Source organism: Sphaerodactylus townsendi, linkage group LG11, assembly GCF_021028975.2.
Source record: "Sphaerodactylus townsendi isolate TG3544 linkage group LG11, MPM_Stown_v2.3, whole genome shotgun sequence".
NCBI classification, from domain to species: domain Eukaryota; kingdom Metazoa; phylum Chordata; class Lepidosauria; order Squamata; family Sphaerodactylidae; genus Sphaerodactylus; species Sphaerodactylus townsendi.
In genome coordinates, this window is record NC_059435.1 from 40,525,941 (window position 1) to 40,546,740 (window position 20,800).

At 39.8% G+C, this 20,800-nt stretch overlaps 1 protein-coding gene across 2 annotated transcripts in view; it reads left to right on the forward strand.

Moving 5' to 3' along the window:
• The window catches only part of SKAP2 (src kinase associated phosphoprotein 2), a 140,741-nt gene that overhangs the window by 116,181 nt on the left and 3,760 nt on the right, over positions 1-20,800 (forward strand). Inside the window, exons 12-13 of one of the 2 annotated variants that reach the window (XM_048510890.1) lie at positions 383-484; positions 2,276-3,122. In XM_048510890.1, coding sequence (XP_048366847.1) covers positions 383-475 — 93 coding nt within the window. In that variant the 3' untranslated portion in view covers positions 476-484; positions 2,276-3,122. Of the gene's footprint in view, positions 1-382; positions 485-2,275; positions 3,123-20,800 lie in introns of those variants that run through there. The other variant, XM_048510891.1, reaches the window with a different exon arrangement.

Below are 20,800 nucleotides of genomic sequence, written 5' to 3' on the forward strand. Positions count from 1 at the left end.
TTTGTTTGTGTTTTTGTATGTGTGTTTGTGTGTGATTGTTTGCCATTACATTGCACAACTATATGTTCATATCTTTTTTCCATTATTTTTGCTCATTGGGTGAACTTCAGACTGTTGTAGAAAACTATTGGTAGTTAGTAATTCCTCCCCCTTCCCCCTGGGACAGAGTTAACAGCTAGTCTTTTTAAAATGTAATTTGCTTCGTCGCCTAACTACATTTCAGGTGCTTCAGAAACACATAAACACGCAACTCTTTAATGTTTTAATTTTCCATTCATGCTCTTGTAACTGTATGTAAGAGGGAAACTTAAGGAGTCGCATGCAAAACTCTATTGCGTTCATATCAGACTAAAGGTTAATATTGCATATTGTTTTCAATTAGGAGTACAATAGATTTGGCTGGTGGGTAGGAGAAATGAAAGGAACCATTGGCTTGGTGCCTAAAGCCTACATAATGGAGATGTATGATATTTGAGAGGCCTGGGTAAGTACATTTTAATTCAATCTTCTGTAATAGCTTACATGTTCTCTTGTTCTCAGTTTCATACAGATCTCTTTTCCTGGAACCTTTGCAGAAGTTTTGTTAACCAAGACAGCAGCCCCCCAAAATTAGGAACACTGAGATCTCTAGTCTTCTATTAAATAAATTAACTAGTGATGCAAATAGCTATGAGTCAGTTTCAAATTTTTGCAGGGGCATATAGCTGTAACATTAATTTTTTTTTTAGTTAATTATTTTTATTTCCTGAGCCAGGCTCCCTCTTGTCTTTAAAATATAAGGGACCAGGCACAGAGACCTGTAGTCCAATCTTTATTTTAAGATATATGTAGTTTTAGATACATTTTCCCCTTTTGCTCATTGGTGCATTGAAGGCAGCTGACAATTCATGAAAGCAAAAACACAACAGTAAGCTAATTTCAAAATATAGCTTTCAGTATTTAATTCATTGAAACTTTCATCTTGGGGTGAAGGGATTGCAGATTTCTCCAAGTGTGAGGCATGGGAAAGAGAGAGGGTTTGTGATGTCACTGGTGTCAGCCAATGAAGCTCAGTGCCCTGCTGGTTTCTATTTCAAGGTCACAGAACTGTTTTTCTGGAGGTCTGAGTGTATAATGGTTCACTTGAACAAATGTTGTGAGTGTGTATTTCCACAGCAGTTCTAACAATTAAATAATGTTACCCTTGTATGCACCCTGAATCTATTGTTATGTGCATTCTGGGCATGATCCAATAAATTCTGCATACTTTGAAGTATTAATTTATTTAACTGAGACAGATTTAATCTGTACTTAACTTTCCTATGGAAATCAATAGATGCTACGAAAGCAGTATTTTGTCCTTTGCATCTTATCTTTATGAGATACCCATGAGGGGTATTTGCATATGTGTTTCCATTTAGACAGCTTTCTCTGTGTGCATGTCATTTGGTGGCTAGTTTACAATCATTTTTTGCAGCAGAATATCCATAACTGCATGCTGTGTTGGACATTTAGTATGCTCCCCAGCCTAACACTAGATAACACCACAGCCACATTCTCATGTATCCCAGATTCTTATATCAATGATTTAAATAGCTTTCAGCCCATTCAGATAGATGAGGAAATGCTTATGTGACTTACTGTGACATATTAAAGTTGGCTTGTGGTCATGCTGCCTGCGAATCATAAATTCACCCATCCCTGACTATTTGTAGCTCCTAATTATTCGAGGATTTGATTCAGCTCTAGTTTTTACCCTTTGATCTTGAAATTAAAACCAAGTAGATGAAGCAGTGTCAGAAAGCTATTCTGAAACAATAGAGGAGAATCCACCGTTTTCTGGCTGGGTTTTTGCAGGCAGTCGCTGGACTGCCACCAGTACTTTGGGACATGACACAGAAGACTAAGGATGGTTTAATTGCAGAGTTTGACATCAGAGTGGCCACATGATCTAGAACAGGGCTCTTCAAACTATGGCCCTCCAGATGTTCATGGACTACAATTCCCATCAGCCCCTGCCAGCATGGCCAAGTGGTAGGGCTCATAGGAATTGTAGTCTATGAACATCTGAAGGGCCATAGTTTGAAGATCCCTGATCCAGAATAAAGACAATGTAATAAATTCCTTACTTAAAAATTGAATCATTTTTTGTGATCATTGGTCTTAGAAATAACTCCTAGTTATGCACATCATTGGTGTGTGTTACATAGTGGTTCTAGGGGTGTCTTGCTGCCTTGGTGTTAGGTGGTAACACTTATTTTCTTATCGATAACTGTGCATTTTCTCCCCACCTCAGGCGCATTCTGTGAATCAAAGACTAGCATAGAGCTTCCAAACAGATGCCAGTGCAAAGTATCTCCAGTTGTAGCTTGCACAGCATATGTTTTAGGAAGAGGACAACCCCCAACATGCCAGACATCAAGCTTTCTCTGCATCCTATGTAAGTTCAGTCACCTTGGTGATGGAGCCACATGCTCGGGCATTTATTTATGCTTTTCTAAACCAGGCACAGTGCAGTGGGAACATAACTTGCACAAGTCTAGCTTTTATGAGTGGAAGAGAGATGTGCAAGAATTCTGGAGCAGCTTGCTTGCATTCATTTCAACATGAAATGTTGCCAGCATGAAATGCTGCCAGTATTTAAACTGGTCCCTCTTGCTGTTCCTTTCTAATATCAGCCTGCTCTGATATTAATAGTAATTAATTGGGGAATGTTATTTAATTTAATGACATGAAAAGCTTCAGATGCACGTTGCTACTTACTGAACATCTATTAAAGGAACTGGACATCTTCCCTCTCTCCATTTGGCAAACTTAGTTATCAGCTGTTCCCAGTGGATTGGGCTTGTAGTTTTAGAATCCCAGTGGTTGGTGCTTCTGCTTTCCACATGTGATGCACAGCAACAATAGTTCTTGGTTGATTTTCCCCCGGTCCCTTTGTGATGATATTTTAATATTATTAACACTGTTTGCTTTCTAAATAGATTCTGATGAATATTTTTAATTAACTAAGTGAAATTGTAGTAGAAGATTATTTTAATGTGAAATATAACAGGATAACTGTTTTTAATGTAATTGGAGAAGCCCTATGTTGCTGTTTGTAAGAATACCTAATAAATTTCCTGTTTTTCATTTCTATATAACAAAGATGTTGGTATTTGTATAATGCGTTTCCTTTTCACAGAAGCAGTTCTTCCTTAATATAGATATGTTTCAGCTGAAACAATGTTGTATTACATCTGTTCTTAGATGGTAAGATCAGATTAACTAGTTGACGAGAATATTATTTATTCATAGATGCTTCATATGTATTGAAGAAGAAAAGGGAGGTGTGCCTAATTCTTACCTGTTCTGTAAGAAGCTTAATAGGCAGCATTTGGCATAGTTTAATTGGTCTGCAGGTAGTAGCAGGTAAAATCGTAAACTGTAAAACTTTTTAATTATTTGTCAGAGGAAGGGACAGAGTACATCAAGCTTGATCAGCTTCCTAAAGTACAAATTGCAGATACATTTTTGAACATACGTTTACAAAAACACACTCTGAATTATTTTCTGCTCTACTGGTAAAGCAAAAAGATATTCTATTTTGCAATGATTGGAGATGCCACGGACACTGGCGTAAAAACACCTTTTTTAAATTCCTCTGAAAAAGAGAGCTACATCTGTCAGTATTTGATTAGTGGCAAGGCAGGAAATTCGTAAACATACGTAACATTCTGACACGACTGGCGAGGTCAAAAATCCAATTGCTTTCACTAGAATATGAGCATTTCCGTAGAGTGATAGCTTGAAAATGCTAATTTCATTAGCTTTTTAAAAAATGTATACCACATAAAGATGAACTGAAGGTTCTCTCATTTTGTTTTTCAAGCCAAAGCAAGTGCTTTCAGGAACAGGGGGCAAAAATTGTCCACACAAAAACTTTCCAGCACTATGAATATCCACATGTCTTGCTTCTGACATGGTTGCCTCTGTCTGGTGTAGGTACTTCTTTGCCGTTGTGCTGCTTCTGCTTCCTTTGGTGGCTGCAGGGTCTTTCCTTGACTGATCCTCAGCCAACTAGGGAATACTTAGTGAAAGGATGATGTCACATTTCTGTGTGTCCATGACATTGTCACTGAAGGCTATGGAGTCAATTCAGGGCGAAGCCTGTACTTTTTGTGAGCAACCCCCAAAGTCAAGATTGGGACATTAATCTACTGGATATTTGTGGGGTGGGGGAGGACAGTCCCATATTAGAATCTACTAGCGGGGCCCGGCCATGCGTTGCTGTGGCTTATTGTGGTGAAATGGGAAATGAACAGTAGGAGCAAATCAATTGCAGAGGCCAGCAGTACGTGCTCATGCAAACATGCAGCCTGATACTGTGTGATGTCATTGATGTGTGTGACTGCATCCTCCCTCACTTCTCTTCCCTTGCACGGCACCCCTCCCCCTACCTACCTCCCCTTTCCTTTTGCTAGAGTGGGTGGATCATATCCAGATGCTGGGCCCCCTCCCTCCCCTCCCTTGCATGCCACCCCTCACTCTCTCCCCTTCCTAACTTCTCTTCCCTTGCATGCCTCCCCCTCCGTCCCTTCCCTCTCCCACCCTCTCTTACCTTGCATGCCACCCCTCCCCCTTCCCTCCCTTCTATCTCCCTCTGGTAGGGTTGGTGGGGCATATTCAGATGCTGGGCCCGCTCCCTCCCCTCCCTTGCATGCCACCCCTCACTCTCTGTCCCCTCCCTCACTTCTCTTCCATTGCACGCCTCCCCCTCCGTCCCTTCCCTCTCCCTCCACTGAATGTGTATGAGAGTAGGTGTGTTGTGTGGTAGTAGTGGGTGAGGCACAGAGAGTGAAAGGTATCTGCGTGTGAGGAGGGGAACCCCACCTGACGGCTCACACGGCAATGTATGTATGTGTTTCACGTCCACTCGAGTTATTGCCTATGTACTGGTTTCACTGCTCAAATCTGGCCATCTGAGCAAACATTCTAAGGGCACGAACATTCTAAGGGTGACAGTTACACACAGGCAGCTTCATGGCCTGGTGCGCCAGGAAAAAGATGTTTTACCTGGCTGAGGTGTGTTGTCTGACAAAGGGAGGTACGTAAGAACACATTCGGGGGAATGAGTAAGTGTCTCTGAAATTTTCAGAGCGTTTGGGCCAGCAGGTGCAGGGTTATTCTCGAAGCAACAAACGCATGGTTCCATTTTTATATATATAGATTGCCTTACTTGGAACTGATTTTTTAGAAGCTCTTATAATACCAGACTTGTCTAGTTACTGATTGTTGTGTAGGTACAGTATGACACAGGAACCTAGTAGGGGTAAGAATCCAATCCTATCAATCAATAGGTTAGTGTCAGTTAACAGTCAACTCTGACTTTTGTCACAGATGATCATCTGAAATAGCCCTGAAGCACCATTTAAACTGTTTGTTATCTATTTCTTGCAAGAACAGTCAAAGACCAGAAGTATCAAAGTAGTCCACTGTGGTAAACATCAAAACAACATATACAACCTGCAAGTGTAAACTGAGGCCTCGTTTAGCAAGTAGATTGTCATGTAGTAAAATAGTTCTCACTACTTCAGATTCAGGTTGGGCAGTTGCATGACAGAGTATCTTGATTACACACACACACACAAGTGGGACATTTGCAGGTTCCCACCCTCCCCCTTTCCCACTGTTGCTACTTACTCTCAATTTGTTGCCCCTTCTCCCGGGACTGGGAAATGTCTTCCTGCCTCCATTCTTCACTGCATCACCACAGCACAACTTCTTCCCCCCACCTTCTGCTGCTGCTTTCTTCCCTTTCCTTCAGCCATTGCTTACATTTTTAAAAAGTTGCATGGTTGTGTGGGGTTGCTAAGCAGCCCCACAATGACCACTATAATCTTGCAAAATACCGCTCAGCATTTTTGACATTGTGATGTGTGCAGGCACACTCATTGTTTCTCTGTTATGCTTTTTTATAAACCTTTTTAAAACGTTTTTGATTTGTAAAAACATTTCCCATTTCTGAACCTGATCCCACTGTGCAGATTCGGTAGTCCACACTTAATTACAAACCTTTGCACACACACATACACACAAACATCTTTCACTGAGAAAAGGATCTAAAACTGACTTTCTATGGAAGATTTATCTATATCTGGAAATGATACCTCCCCAAGAAAGTCAGTTTGTTAGAGAAAGAGTATTACATATATGAGGTTTGTCCCATCACCATGGAAAAGCATGTGAATCCTCATTTGCAGTTTAATGTGTAGCAATTTTAGTGCCATGTGCTCTTTGCTAGATTGGATGTGCATCACAATTCGGCCTATTTCAATTGCTACTTCAAATAGTTGTTGCTATTTTTTAAAGAAAGAAAATAGATCCTAAGTGTTTAAGTTCATTGATAGACCTTTATTTCAAAAGGGGATTTCTGCAGACAAGGCTAAAAGCCCTCTGCAAGTTGCTGGGTTTGAATTAAATTTCTGAGAAGCAATGATTGCTTGCTAACAAACACAGAATTTGCTTCACTCCTGGCTAGCACCTGTCTCATTTTATATCTGAAGAGGAAAATACACATTTTGTATTACACAGGATTGGCAGTAGATGGCAGTAGACTTTCACAGCAGGTTGGACTCCTGAGAAACCCATCCCCCACCAAAGTTTGTCATGCTCAAATGAATCTTTTACAACTTAAAATATTTGGAGCAGTCCCTTCCCCTTTTCATGTAAATCCAGGAGAGGGAGTCCTTAGCCAACTGATGAATGACAGACTCTCCAAACCATTTTTCCCATTTTGTAGGCCTATATAGACAGCAGCAGTTTTATTATCTTCATAATATTTTTCTCAGATGCTACAAAGTGATACATAGCAAACACACACACACACACACACACACACACGAAATGAAGATATTACAAATTGATACATTCCCACCTTTTAACCAGACATGCCTTGGTATAAACCAGCAAAAATAAAAAGGGATGAAATGTTTGCATTGATACCTTGACAAATACCATAACGTGAGGGGGTTGGGGGTGGGATGAGAGAATTCTCCATTAATGTGACTTCACCAAAAAAGAATGTTGCAAAATATGCTAATTGCTTTGTTCTTGTTGTTTACTTATATTTCTTTGGCGTTCCTTTGAATACTAAGAGAGCTATTTTGTTAGTCATATTTTATGCAGCGTTTTGTGTGATCATTTGTTCTGTACTGGATTTGTACTAGACTGCCATTAGATCTTACAATAATGTTCCACGCTGCAAATTTTTAAGGTTCAAATAAAGTTTAATTGTTTGCAAACTGTTATGATGCTAATAATTCAACAGCCTGCTGTGTTACTAATGAAATTACTTTGTTATGATTAATTTGGAAAATAGTGTGTTGATTGTAGTAATTAAACACAACAAGGTGAAGCAAATGATTCTAATGCCATCTGGCCTCCAAACTGAATGAAGAAATGAAATGGAGCTGTCATCTGAATTTATTCCGAGAAGTAAGGGCAATACAAATGCCTTTCATTGCAGTGGCACCGAGATGTATCTCTATCACCTTGCACCATCCATTTCATTTACATCTGCATATAGCAGTTCACTTGCTTATGTATGTGGCTTTATGCTCCAAAACGGCTATCTTTCAAGGCTTCCTTTGTGTTGTACAGCATCCTCATCTCCTGCACCAGGAATGAAGGCATGCATGCTGATCTCACCACTGTGTTTTACAACACGACAAAACAGGCTGATATGAATTTTTTGGGTTAACTCAAGGAACAATGAAGATGCAAGCACCCTGTTCCCCAGACTCAGCCCCCCCTGCAGTATCTGGCCGCTCCCCTAGTAGAAGATGTCCAGCAATTAGAGGACCATACTGACAAAAGGATGAATGGGGACAGTCTACGGGGTTTTGGAGAAGGGGAGGTCTGATTCATACAGGCGTTTTTTTGAACATCAAGGGGACTAGGTAAAAAATGCACTCAGAACAGTGCACTTATAATGTTATGCCTACTAAGGATTCTTATGTCTACTATGGATATCTGTACACATGAGAGGTGAACTCAGTCAACCTCAGTAAACATGAAAAGGATCCGATTATTTCTGAGACAGATTTGTGCAGAAACAAAGCAAGACATATGCTGGTATTATTATTTAATTTTGTTTAATATCACAGCTGTTGGTTATTTAGCTGGTTTTTGTTGGCCTTTCATTACAATTCGAGCCTCACCCCGAGGCCTAGGACGTCGAAATGTACTGGCATACTTTTCATGCCGATCCCAGCAGGACTGCCTTGTTGATTTTATTAATTTGAAGATGTTTCAAGTGCTGCCCTAGTTTTTGGGAATGGCGTTCAGAGTGCCAACTACCACTGGGACGACCTCAGCTGGTTTGTGCCATAGCCACTGAATCTCGAGTTTTAAATCATGGTTTTTGGTGACCTTCTCATGCTGCTTTTCATCGATCCTGCTGTCACCAGGTATTGCTATGCCAATGATGGTCACTTTCTTGTCCTCCATCACTGTATTATGTGCCGGCACTTTGTCCATTTGGATTTGAAAGTCTCACAAGAGCTTCTCATTTTCTGTGACTTTCATTGGACAACGTCCCCACCAGTTTTTAGCTGCCCTGGTGTTGTAACTCATAAATTCCAATGGATCATCTTAGCCACTGAGTTGTGCCTCTGTATTAAGTCTGAGTGATCTTTTTGCAGCAGCTAAGTACATGATCTACAGTTTCATTGGCTTCTTTACACAATCATCACTTTGCATCATCTGAGGATTTTTTTTCAATTCTTGCCTCGATCATATTTATCTTAATTGCCTGCTTTTAAATGGCTAAAATCATTGATTCAGTTTTCTTTTTCAAAGTTCCAGTTGTTAACCATAGCCAGGTCTTTTCATTGTCCACCCTGTCCTAGATCTTCTCCAGAAGTTGGCTGTGCAATTATTTCAATATAATATTCTGTTTTCTCCCACTGAAGTGGGCTCAGAGCAGCTCACAACATAGTTATAGAATACAATTACATTAAATGTTGATATAAAAAAGTAATACCAGATAGGTGATCTGTTTTCCTCCCAAAAGACTTGTAAAACAAAATTCAGCCTTGAGGTCTATTGGGATTCCTTGGGACACCCCTCCTCAGTTCTGCATTTGAGTTCTTCCATTTTCTTTCACCTCTGACTGTTTCTGAGCAACAGCCTCACATATCAGGGCTTCATGGTGATGGAAGCTGCCTTCAGAGCTTTAAAACTTTTTTTTTTGGCGGGGGGAGATCTGAGTATGGAACCTTCTTTTTCAAATCTGGTCATGAACTCAGTGGCCTTATGCAAGCCTATATCCTCTTCACCTCAGCCACTGTAATGCAAGGTGCTGCATTACAGGTTTACAGTACAGATTCCTGGGATAATGCATGTAAACTGCTTTAAGAGTGGAGGACTGTTCTGTATAAGTGGTTTTTCATTCCATGATGCAGGCAGTAAAATACTCCTGTTTCCTACAGTTTTGATAACTTCTCTGCTAAATTGGTTTTCTTATTTTGCCAGCTGGCAGATACTAAGGTATGCTGGCAGATACTACATGCATTTAAGCTGCATCAGCAAACAGCTCCATCTCAAACCATATATGGTTTAGTTGTGTATTGGGGAAGAAACATTCTGTTTATATTGTTCTATTTTGTAGCACTTGGTATACTTATATGCTAAGTTTCCCCAGGTTTGATAACTTGTCTGGTAAGGAAACTTGTCCACTGTTACTGTTCTTGTCACTTATCAACGCTTTCATGAAATCAGAGATTTTTTAAAAAATCTATAATGTCTGTTGGGTGCTGTGTGGTTTCCGGGCTGTATGGCCGTGTTCTAGCAGCATTCTCTCCTGACGTTTCGCCTGCATCTGTGGCTGGCATCTTCAGAGGATCTGATAGTTCAAACCAGGTAGTGTCTGTTCAGGGTGAGGGACAGTAAATCAGGTCAATAGTTGAGGGCATCTGAATAGAAGTATGAGTAACAATGAAGACTATAGCCTGGAGTAGAAACACAGGGTTATTGATTTGGCTCATTTTTTGTCTATCAATCTGTGTTTGTGTGGAGCTTGTTCATTTTCAGAGTTTTCCTTCAAAGAATATGTGCTTATGGATTAATTGCTTCTCTGTGTGGTCGATAGTGAAGAGTGTTCTGTTTTTTCAAATAATATTCTATGTCCAGGTTGGTTTATCAGAACACGAAAGGCACTGCAGACTATTTCAGCCAGAAAAATCAGCAATAGCAGAACACATGATAAACCAACCTGGACATAGAATATTATTTGAAAAAACAGAAATTCTGGACCACTCTGAAAGCCACTACGTCAGACTACACAGAGAAGCAATTGAAATCCATAAGCACATGGACAATTTTAACAGGAAGGAAGAAACTCTGAAAATGAACAGAACTTGGCTGCCAGTGTTGAAAAATACTAGGGTCAAGACTGTGTCAAACCAGCTCCACACAAACACAGGATGACCATAGACAAAAGAAACAGGCCAGGATACTTCTATTCAGATGCTCCCACCAGTGACCTTGCTATCTACAGGGTTACTCCCAGGCTATAGTCTTCATTGTTACTCATACTTCTATTCAGATGCCCTCAACTATTGACCTGGTTGCCGCCTTTGTTACTCATAGACAAGGTTTCCCCACCCACCCTGGACACTCCCCACACACCCTGGACAGATATATACTCCACTTGCTTTTCCAACATCAGATCCTCTGAAGATGCCAGCCACAGATGCAGGCGAAACGTCAGGAGAGAATGCTGCTAGAACACGGCCATACAGCCCGGAAACCACACAGCACCCAAGTGATTCCGGCCGTGAAAGCCTTCGACAATACATATAATGTCAGTGTCACTGTGCTTTGCATTTGCAGAGAGATTTTGGCTGTGTTCTGAGGTATGCTATCTGTTATCTCATGTGGTTAAGACCCAAGAGGCTTCTCAAGCACCCCACATGACCTGGATGTGCCTATGAGAACATGACCAAGAATCCTTTGCAAGCCCCCTGTGGATTTTCACAGTGGACATGCTAATGCAGGCTATATCCACCTGCAGCCAAAACAGCAGTTACTACAACTGAATGCACTGGCCCCACCCTCCTGCATTTGTAGACGCAGTTGGGATCACTTTTAGAAACAGATTTATTGAAGCAATTTATAATCCACTTCTCTGATAGCCTCTAGAAACAAAATATATACAAATGTATTAAAACATGGACAGTTGTGAAAATGAAAAAGGACAAACACATTCACTGTTAGAGCTGTGTTCCCAACCTTTTTTCACTTGTGTACTCCTTGGCAATTAATTTCCCTAAAATTGTACCTTGATGTTAGCAAACCCCTTACATAATTTTTTTTGCATATCCCCAAAGTTCTGGCATGTACTCCTGGGGGAATGTGTATCCTAGGTGGGGAACCTCTTTGTTAAATAATGCAAAGATTCAAAACAAACCCTGAACCTTTGAAGAAGGTGAATGTGCAGAATACGCCCACAAAGTGTCCTCAGCCTTTCCATCTGATACAAGACTTAATCTCCCACCCATTTTTACAGTAATAGCATTTTTCCAGTCAAATCAAAGAAAGTGTGCAAAAATAAATGGACTGCTGATAGAGCAATCAGATGGAGTTAAATTGTCAAAAGATTAATCTTGTACCAGTATCCATTAGAGGATATAGTGATACATGGAACAGTTTAAGCACGTCCTGAAGGTATTCATTTTACCTGCTATGTAAAGCAAGCTGATCACAACAACTTTTACTGAGCTTTAATCAGTTCCTTCAATTCCATTAACTTCAAAATAATGCAAGTGCCTCACAGAATGTCTTCTTGGGCTGGGAGGGTAAGTGGAGGTGACTCAATTACAACAAACAATTGCTGTTTCATTGAATTCAATGAAACTATAGCAGTATAAGTGGCCATTAAAAAACCAAACCGATTGCCCTGCTTTATATTAAGAAGTTAGTGCTTTGTCCATCCAATACAAACAAATTAAGTGTGGAAAAAATAGAAACAAAGTACTGCCAAAACAATGTATGAAAACAAATGAAGAAGAAAAAGTAGATATAATTCCAAAAGGTAATAAAGTTAATTTGGTTTCGATATCTGGTTGAATAACCAGTGTGTTCTGCATTGGATCTTTTTATATTGTACAATTTGCTTGAAAATGAATTTATGATACTTTACGTCACATAGGCAGTCTAGATGATCTATCTGAAAGAAGCCCAGTGACTAAGCAGTGAGATGTTAGGTGGAAAGTTGATATGATATGATCCAGACAGAGGATCCTATTTCATCAGTGTTCTATGAAGTAGTAACGTTGGGTAGGTGTGCCAACCTACACTTATATTCAGTGGTAGGATTCAAAATTGAACAACCGATTCTGAAAGGATTCAGTGGTGGGATTACAACCATTCTCTGAACTAGACAAAATATGAGCTACCGGTTCTACCGAATAGGTGCAAATCGGCTGAATCGCACCACTGCTTTTATTCCATTAATGACACTTCCTTCCATTTACACTGTACCTCATTATGGAAATACTTTCTATCCAAATATTGTCATTATTTCTTTGTTCACTGAAAATACCAAACTAGAAGAGACACTCATTTAAAAGCATGAAGGTTTATGGAACTTAGGGGAAATTTAAAGACTATTCACTGCCTTATTAGAAGCATAGTTCTGGCACATTTGCAAACAATAAAATGGTTGGCATTATGATTTATATTTATGTTTTCTAACAGTATGTTCTACTTAAACAAGTGTGGGCATGATGGAGAAAGTGGATTGGAATGCAGTGTAAGATATAGCAAAAATATTTCATCTGCATTCATTCTCCAAGCTTAGAGTATTAGGATAGCGTTATGTTCATTCTGCTTACATTAAATAAAAATTCCTGATCTGTAGCAGTTGCAGTTAATTGGGTCAGGTAGTCCTGGTGCTATAGTACTCATTTAGTAATTTATTTCCTGGTTTTACAACATTTTGCTTGAAGTGACTTATAATAAAAATTCAGATGCATCCTACAAGAATGTTCCAGCAATTAAAATCTGAAAAGCAAAGCACATCCTCACCTCTCCAATTTCTTCATTCAAAGGGACGTGGGACTATCCAGGCACAGAAGATCCAGGTGCAAATCTAACTGAATGTGAGTCTGCTTATTTCAGTGGCCAGAACTGAGTTGTCTCAAAGCACACTTTTTGTTTGAAATGACCAGGGAGTTTCACAAAAAGGCCATCGCTCATAAAACATGTTTCAAACAGCCAGAGCTGTGAAAAAGGCTCAACAGTGTGCAGAATTCTAACATATAATGGCCTGGGTTGCATCTGAAAAATTGTCCATGTCTGATATTTAAACTGTATCAAGGATTTTCTGAATGATGAGAAATGGGTGACTTTGCTCGTCCTGATCTTCAGCTGCCAAGATCTGTTTCTTCTTAGATAATGTCTCCTGTCCAGATGGAAACTTTGAATACACTGCACATTTTAATTCCCAGTTCTAACATTCAGGCTTTGGAGAGTTTGAGATGAATTCTAATCTCTTTCCCTAGTGTAGTTCCTTTGTTGAACAGTGAATGTAAGCATATTTCCAAATTTACTTGCTGGTAATTGCCATAACAATAGGACCATCTTCCTTCAATTTAAATAAACTGCTTAAAGGTATAGACAGCAATTATTTATTGGTGGAGTTACTGCTGTCAGCTAAGACTTACTGTGGTTAATGGTGTGCAGGTGTGAGTTGTATCAAGTACTGATGGATATCATCAGACTGAACCCTTATACCAGAGATCTGTTCTTGGGACAAGGGCACAGACTTCAGCCCACTGTTGTCTCTTTGCTGTTCATTTTATTAGAGGAAACAGATTGATGTACATGTTACATCGTATGTACTCTATCTGCGAGACTCAACAGAGCCCCGTAACCTGCATAAGGTTGCTCATACAAACAACAAAAAGGAAGAGGTCCTCCTGAAAATCAAAAGTTTAAACTACAATATCCAGAACATCCAAAAGTTTAAATTAGCAAACAGAAATCATCTGGTATGTATACATCCCAGATAGAAAGATATAAGGAATATGAACCAAAGCTCAAGTGTAAATTTTCCAGCTCGATGAAACAGAATGACATGGATATGCAATTTACATGAACATATACAATGATCTATACAGGTTAATAGCCTAATACCTTCTTCAGATGGATTGGATAGTAAGGACCATACACTCATAAAATGGACAAAGATAACCCATGCACATGGGACAATGGCAGAAGTGAGTATTTTTTTTCTTTAGGTGTGCACAAAAATGCACTATTTCCTTTGCAAGTTCAATTGTAGCAATTGCTGTGGACTTCTCAGCTTCTTAATAATACTTGAGTGAATCCACCATTCCTAGACTCTATATAGTGCTTAGTTTACAAAGATCCTTAATGATAGATCAGAGAAATTGAACAGCATAGACTTCATCCTAAAATGCTCTGGGTGTGCTACAAAAGAATGCTGTCATAGCCTACAAGCTATCATGCATGCACTGAGGTGACTTGTGTATACCTGTTTCTCTGATTTTTTATCATATTTTCCTCTACATATCCCTAAAATGAGTTCTGAAGAAATATGATAATCCCCATCTATAAAGGTATTTGAGACTGAGAAAAGCAACTTTTCCAATGCGCAACTCACAGTTGTAAAGCTGGCTGTTCTTAACAAGGATACCAGTTAAAAACATAACTCTTCCAGAAATGGCATTGACTCATCATGCACTGAATGCGTTCTTCGGAGCTCTTCGCTGTTTTCCATGGGGTTTCCACACATTTCTCTGTTTACACACAAGGAGGCACCCCACTGCCTGCTGGGTGGCTTCTCCGATGAGCTCACCCTAATCTCAGTTCTGACTGCTTTTCCTGATTCCCTTAAATCTGCTGTTTAACTCTTAAAGGCACCCATCTCATAAGATTGCTGGGTTTAAATTGCTGTTGTATTGATATTGTAGCTCCTTTCCAAGAACAATCCTCCCTCTGCAATGAAGGAGGCAAAGCAATTCCCTGGACCACATTCTGCTGAAGAAGGGAACCATGTCCTAGAACTGATCTTCTCTTCCCCTCCACTTCCCCCCCACACACACTTCCTGCTGCTTCTGCTGCTGCAGGAGGAGAGGCTTGTTAATGCAATATTTCTTGGTATTTCTTTTGGTCTATCCTATATTAGATCTTTCATTATTTCAATAGACCTAATATGATATAAATGCTTGAAGTTTAAATAAAGTTTTACAAAATGGTCCCGATCATTGGGGAGGGTAGAAGTCAAGTGAGGAATGTGGAGTGGAGCAAAAAAACCTGATGTAAAGAATAACACAGCACCATTTATTTCATCTACAAAACAGGGGACATGGTTACCTTCCTCACACCTCCTAACATCACTCAGGCAGGGAAACCACTCACTGACTTGGCTTATCAGATTTTTCGCACCTTTTTCCTCTCAGGGACTGAGGTGCTTCAGATGTAAGTTAATAAGTAGTTTCCTTCAGCCCTGTATTTATCCCAGAAGGTGAAGGATAACCCATTATTTTAACATCTATCTCGGCAAACCCATCTTATAAGGCACACAAAAATAATAAACAGGCAGAGATAATTTAAACAGAATCAAAGATTTATTTAGCAGAGAGGATCTCAGAATAGGAGATTAATAACTTGGAGAAAGAAATGGATAAGGCAGCCGAAATAGGTATTTACAACAGAGATCTTTGGCAGAGAAGCAATATGTGTTTTCAGGCACTGACTTAAATAAGTTTCTTCTGTTTTAGTTCTCAATTTTCAGTTTGCTTAGATGGTAAAGAGATGTTCTCAGTACGGTTTCTTACATAAGATAGTACTCAGGCTTGATACATTAACTTCAGTACCCTCACTCAGCCCTCACAGATAGAAACCCCTCAAAATAAAACATAAAACACTCTCTTTAGAGGAAAATAAAGCAAAACTCAATATCCAGATTAACTGGTATCTGGGATTCTTCTTCAGTCTACCTGGAAGATACATCCCTTACTGGTTATCTATATGGCTTTTCAGCCTGAGCCCCTCTATAACCCAACCACCAATAATCCTTTAACACCAAAAAAGCATGCTCCAGTCTGTGTATTATTCGTTTAAACCACAGCACACAGGACTGTCACCACAGTAGGGCAATCCAGAATCACACAATGGCTGCCACTACTTTCCTTAGGAGTTATGTTTTGTCACAGCAAAGACAAAATAGCTGTTCACTTCAGGGACTTCAAACTCCAAAAGCCTCTTCCAACATTCTGTCAGGGAGTTAACTTCCTCCTTTCTCTGCATCATCTAGCCATTAGGCCAATCAGAGTGCAGAATCCTAAAGTCAATCAGGTGTCTTCTCCTGTCCTTTGCTCTATGCCTCACTCTGAGTGTAAACAATAATGGCTGCAGACAGAACTGCATTTCTAAATTACTTTGCCTCTGCAGTCTGTGACTCCAGCTCTTCCAAACAGCAGAAATTATGGTATCTGCCACATAGTGAATGTGAGAGAGTGGGGAATCTCTCTTCAGCACAGAGCAGAGCGCCAGTGTATAATCAGCCATTAACACCAGCTTGGGTTTACTGGCCTTTCCACTTTATCAATATCTTAGGATATTAGGTGGATTTAGTTTAAATCTCATGTATCCTATCACTGACTTAAAACATCAATTCAGAATTCAGGAAGTCCACTGAATACAGCCATTACATTCAAATTTACAGTTTCTTGAGAAATCACTTAAGGAATGGAATGAGCTTATGTAATACACTCACTGTCAGTAATCCACATTTGCCAGGGTGACTGCTAGAATTATTCCCTCCCTATTTCCCAAAACCAATAGGGGCAATTAATGGTGGGACCAGTGCAAGCAATGGAATCCGTACAGCAATCTTCCCAGTTGCAGCATTGAAGTGATTACATTTGTTTCTGAGGAGGCTTGTGCTTCTGATTATATGCAGGCAACTGTTGTATAGAAGACAGGCTAAGCATGACTCAGGGCAACTTCTGGTGAGTAGTGAAAACACAGTGGCAAACCAAGGTGGGTGACCCTTCCCAGGGATGGAGGGGGAACTGAGCCTGGTGCATGCCCTGCGCTCCTCCAAGCCCCTGTCCACTCCCGCCCCCGGAATGCCCCATCCCACCCCCATCCCACCTTCTCAGGGGTGCGTGCCCGGTGTGTTGCACTCCCCTGTCCCCTTGGCGCTACGCCACTGCCCCTTCCCTTCATTGATGACAGCATCTTCGTACTTAAGTGTACCCATGGATATCCTAGCCAAGAAGTTCCTAAGGGCAAGAAAGAAGATATGTATGGACAAGAAGAAGAGAATTTGTGTGTGTCAGTACTCCTGTGTGTCGCCCTCTGACCAATATAAAATTACAATATGATCCTCAAGAGGAAAAAAATGATCTTCTGTGGCCTAAACAAGCTTTTCATTGGCTGCCATAAGGGATGTTTGCATGGATGTTTGAACTTATTTAAGACTGCCATAAAGAGTGCTTTGCAAAATCATTTTTCATGGAAGAGCGACAGTTTGAAATGTCAACCATTTTGTTGCACTGTATTATCTCGGTATCTGATTGCTATACAAAATGTACATTAAGTCAATAACTATCTCTCTGGATCTCCCTAGTCCCCTTTTAGCAAAGGCAGAAAATTTCAAGTTCCCTGTGGCTGCATTCATGAATTATTTTCTCCTGTGCTCCATCTGTTATTAAGTTTATACCTTGTGCTCTATATTTTCTCCTTGGCCACAGTAATTTAAAGAAGTCTTTCTCTCCTTTTTCCCTGTCCTGATAAGACACTTCTTAGAACTATCTTACATTAAAAAGTGTGTGTTGGGAGGGAGGGGAATTACTGTCACCCCTGTCAAAATGTGACAATAATAATTACAAGGCCAAGAAACCTATAGATCTGATAGACTAGTGAGCTGTTGTCTGTAATATTTCATACATGCCTTTCCCAGCAACATGGAATCCTAAAGCAAATTGTAATCCAGAGTCTTTTAAAATAATATCTTGCAGTTCCAGAGGCTGGGTAAAGCTAGACTGGATTGTGTGCTAGCAAAGTACTACCTGTAAATGAATTATTTTTGTGAGAAGGAAAATAAAGAACTTTCTATAAGCCAATGAATGGACAGGTCTGACATAGGTATCTTCATGCTTGGGTTTATAAAAACAACTATTCCATATTGATTACTTAATTGCAGTGGAAGTTTATGTACACAGCTAGTTATGGTCTTAATTTTTAAACAGGTTTTTTATTTTAAAAATTAATATTGCACTATATGTAGTTCTGTGCCATAGTTTTCACCACATGATACACAGGGGCATTTCTCCTGGGTGATTTTTACTGAACAATCATTCTGTTTGTATGGAGAAGAGGTTTTTCCTTTGTCAGGTATGCTTTGCAAAGCCTAATAATCTGTTCTTTTGCTGGCTGTTTCTGTAATATTTCATGAGGGGGAGTCTTACTTTGAAGATATACAAGCTATGACTGTTGGGTTTTTCCTTTAACACCAAAAAGAAAATGTGGCCAATGAAGCTTGGAAAATAAACATAAGGCATCCATTAAAATTGTTTTAAAAGTTTTAAGTTTCTGGTGTGGTTTAAATTGTGATACAATAACTCATTAAATAATTATCAGAGTAAAAAGATATATCACTAAAAAACCTTATAACAAATATAGCAGAGAAGGAGGCTGAAGACCTAAGAATGCTTGAAATACACTTTTTCTGAAGTTGAAACAATAATACAGGATCATGAGAATTAAATAATTGAAACGAGCAATCAAAGATTAGAAATGAGATAAACGATATGAGACATTTTCATTCCTAGTTACATACTTGGTTAGCAGCTTGTTTTCCTTATTCATGTAAATCAAAGAAGTTTCTGAAATTCAGCCTCTATGCAAATGAACCCATAGTACCCCTCACCCCCCAGTCTCTCCACAGGAAGATTCTTGAGCCACACTGTCATGGCTGATTAACAACCCAGTTGTAATAAAACTGCCAGTAAACACACATTACAACTCTCAACTCAAACATTAGTGAACTTTTTCTTGATTTGATAAAAAGGCAAAAATGGTTAAATTTTCCACACTTATTGTCATGGTGGCTTTCTTTTCATCAGGCTTCTTATCACAGTTTGGACAAAAGAACAGTGGTACCTAATATTCTGAGTTATTTCTGGGTCTCGAAATTCCCCACTGCTGTTCTTTATTTGCATAATGCTTTATTGGAGGGTTTTTCCTCAGAACAAAATGAGCTCAAAGGTTTCACATAATCTGATCTTCAGTAGTGGCACTTTTAAATAAGTAAAAGCGACTTGTGGTGACACCAAGTCTCAGCTAGACGTAAGCCCCCTCTTAATCCATTATTACAGGAAGGAAGAGAATGTGGATTGCATTAGGACTGCAAGACAGAAGATTGGAATGGTAGTGATTTCCTTTAGGGAAAAATATTTTCAGGATTATGATATAATATGGACAGTAGCTGCTGAGCTCACTCCCCCCAACCCATATTTCATACATGCCTTTGAATGTTAATGTTAGAAAAGCAGAATCATATTGAATTCTAATGAGAGCTAACCTATGTATATGCACATAGGAGAAGAATGAAGGGTAATTCATTTGTATGCCCAAAGCATCCCAAGCTCTACTGGGAACCCCATGGCTTCAGCTTTGGGTGCTTATCATCTGTTCCTGATTTCAGGGAGCAATTCGTGTCCTGAACTGCCTCAGAGTGAGGAAATATTTAAGTGGGTTTTTTTATCCCAGGTTCTGATGAGTGACTGCTGCAGCTTTTATATTAAACTGCTGTAACAACGAAAAAAGGAGGGGGGGAGGAAAACCTTTAGTACTAATCTTTTAATTAGCAACGCCACTTAGGATGAAGTATAAAAACGAGAATGGTGTGGAACACAGCAGTTAAAAAATAGCCTAGGTAAACATGGCTATTTTAAATCATTCACATGCTGGCAGGCAGTCAGTCAGATGACTTCTTTTCTTTTCTTTTTTTTTGACAAACATTTGCCTTTGATATTTTGCTGATTCCTATCTATTAAGCCTCTGAAATTACTGGACACAAAAGCAGAATGGTGCAAGCTTAAAAAAAAAATTAAGTGAAATTTACCAAAGCCAAGGTAAGAAGAGATTTAAGAACAAATTGCCATGTAAAATGATCAGCACAAAAAGGCATTGGGGAAGCAAGCGGAAGGCTGTGCCAAACAGATGGCACACCCTGCTGTGTTTTTGATTGAAAAAGAAAGGTAACATTTGCAGCCACGTCAAAGAGACAGTGATCAGCTAAACAAATTGGTCTCTGAAGTATGCCAGTGCTGGAGCGAGGCCTGCTACAGGGGGGACCAAGGAGGCTGTATTTCACAGTAATGCTATGTGTGCGTCTTTTTCCAGAGCAAAGGGAGATGTCCTCCTTTCCTTCCCTCCCTCCTTTCTGCCAAAGGCACAGAAAAAGGCCTTTGTTGAAAGAGACTGCAGAACAAGCTACAAAATAAACGTGAAGGGGGGGGGGGGGATTCCAGAGTCAAAGTTGCCACTTTCCTGAAATCATTGCCACAAATGTTGGAAGCATGACGCATGAGTGGTCGAAGAAGCTTTGTATTCCATGTGACTTGCCTCCAGTTCTTACACAAAGTAAAATTGGTGTGGGGCTTTAATATTGGGAGGGGGGCTTCGATGCTAAGTAATTACAGAGGTGCAATTTCAGGATGAGGATATTGCCAGAAAATGTCTCATCATCCTGCCTACTGCCTACAATACAAACATCAAATGTGGCCAAGACAGAGCG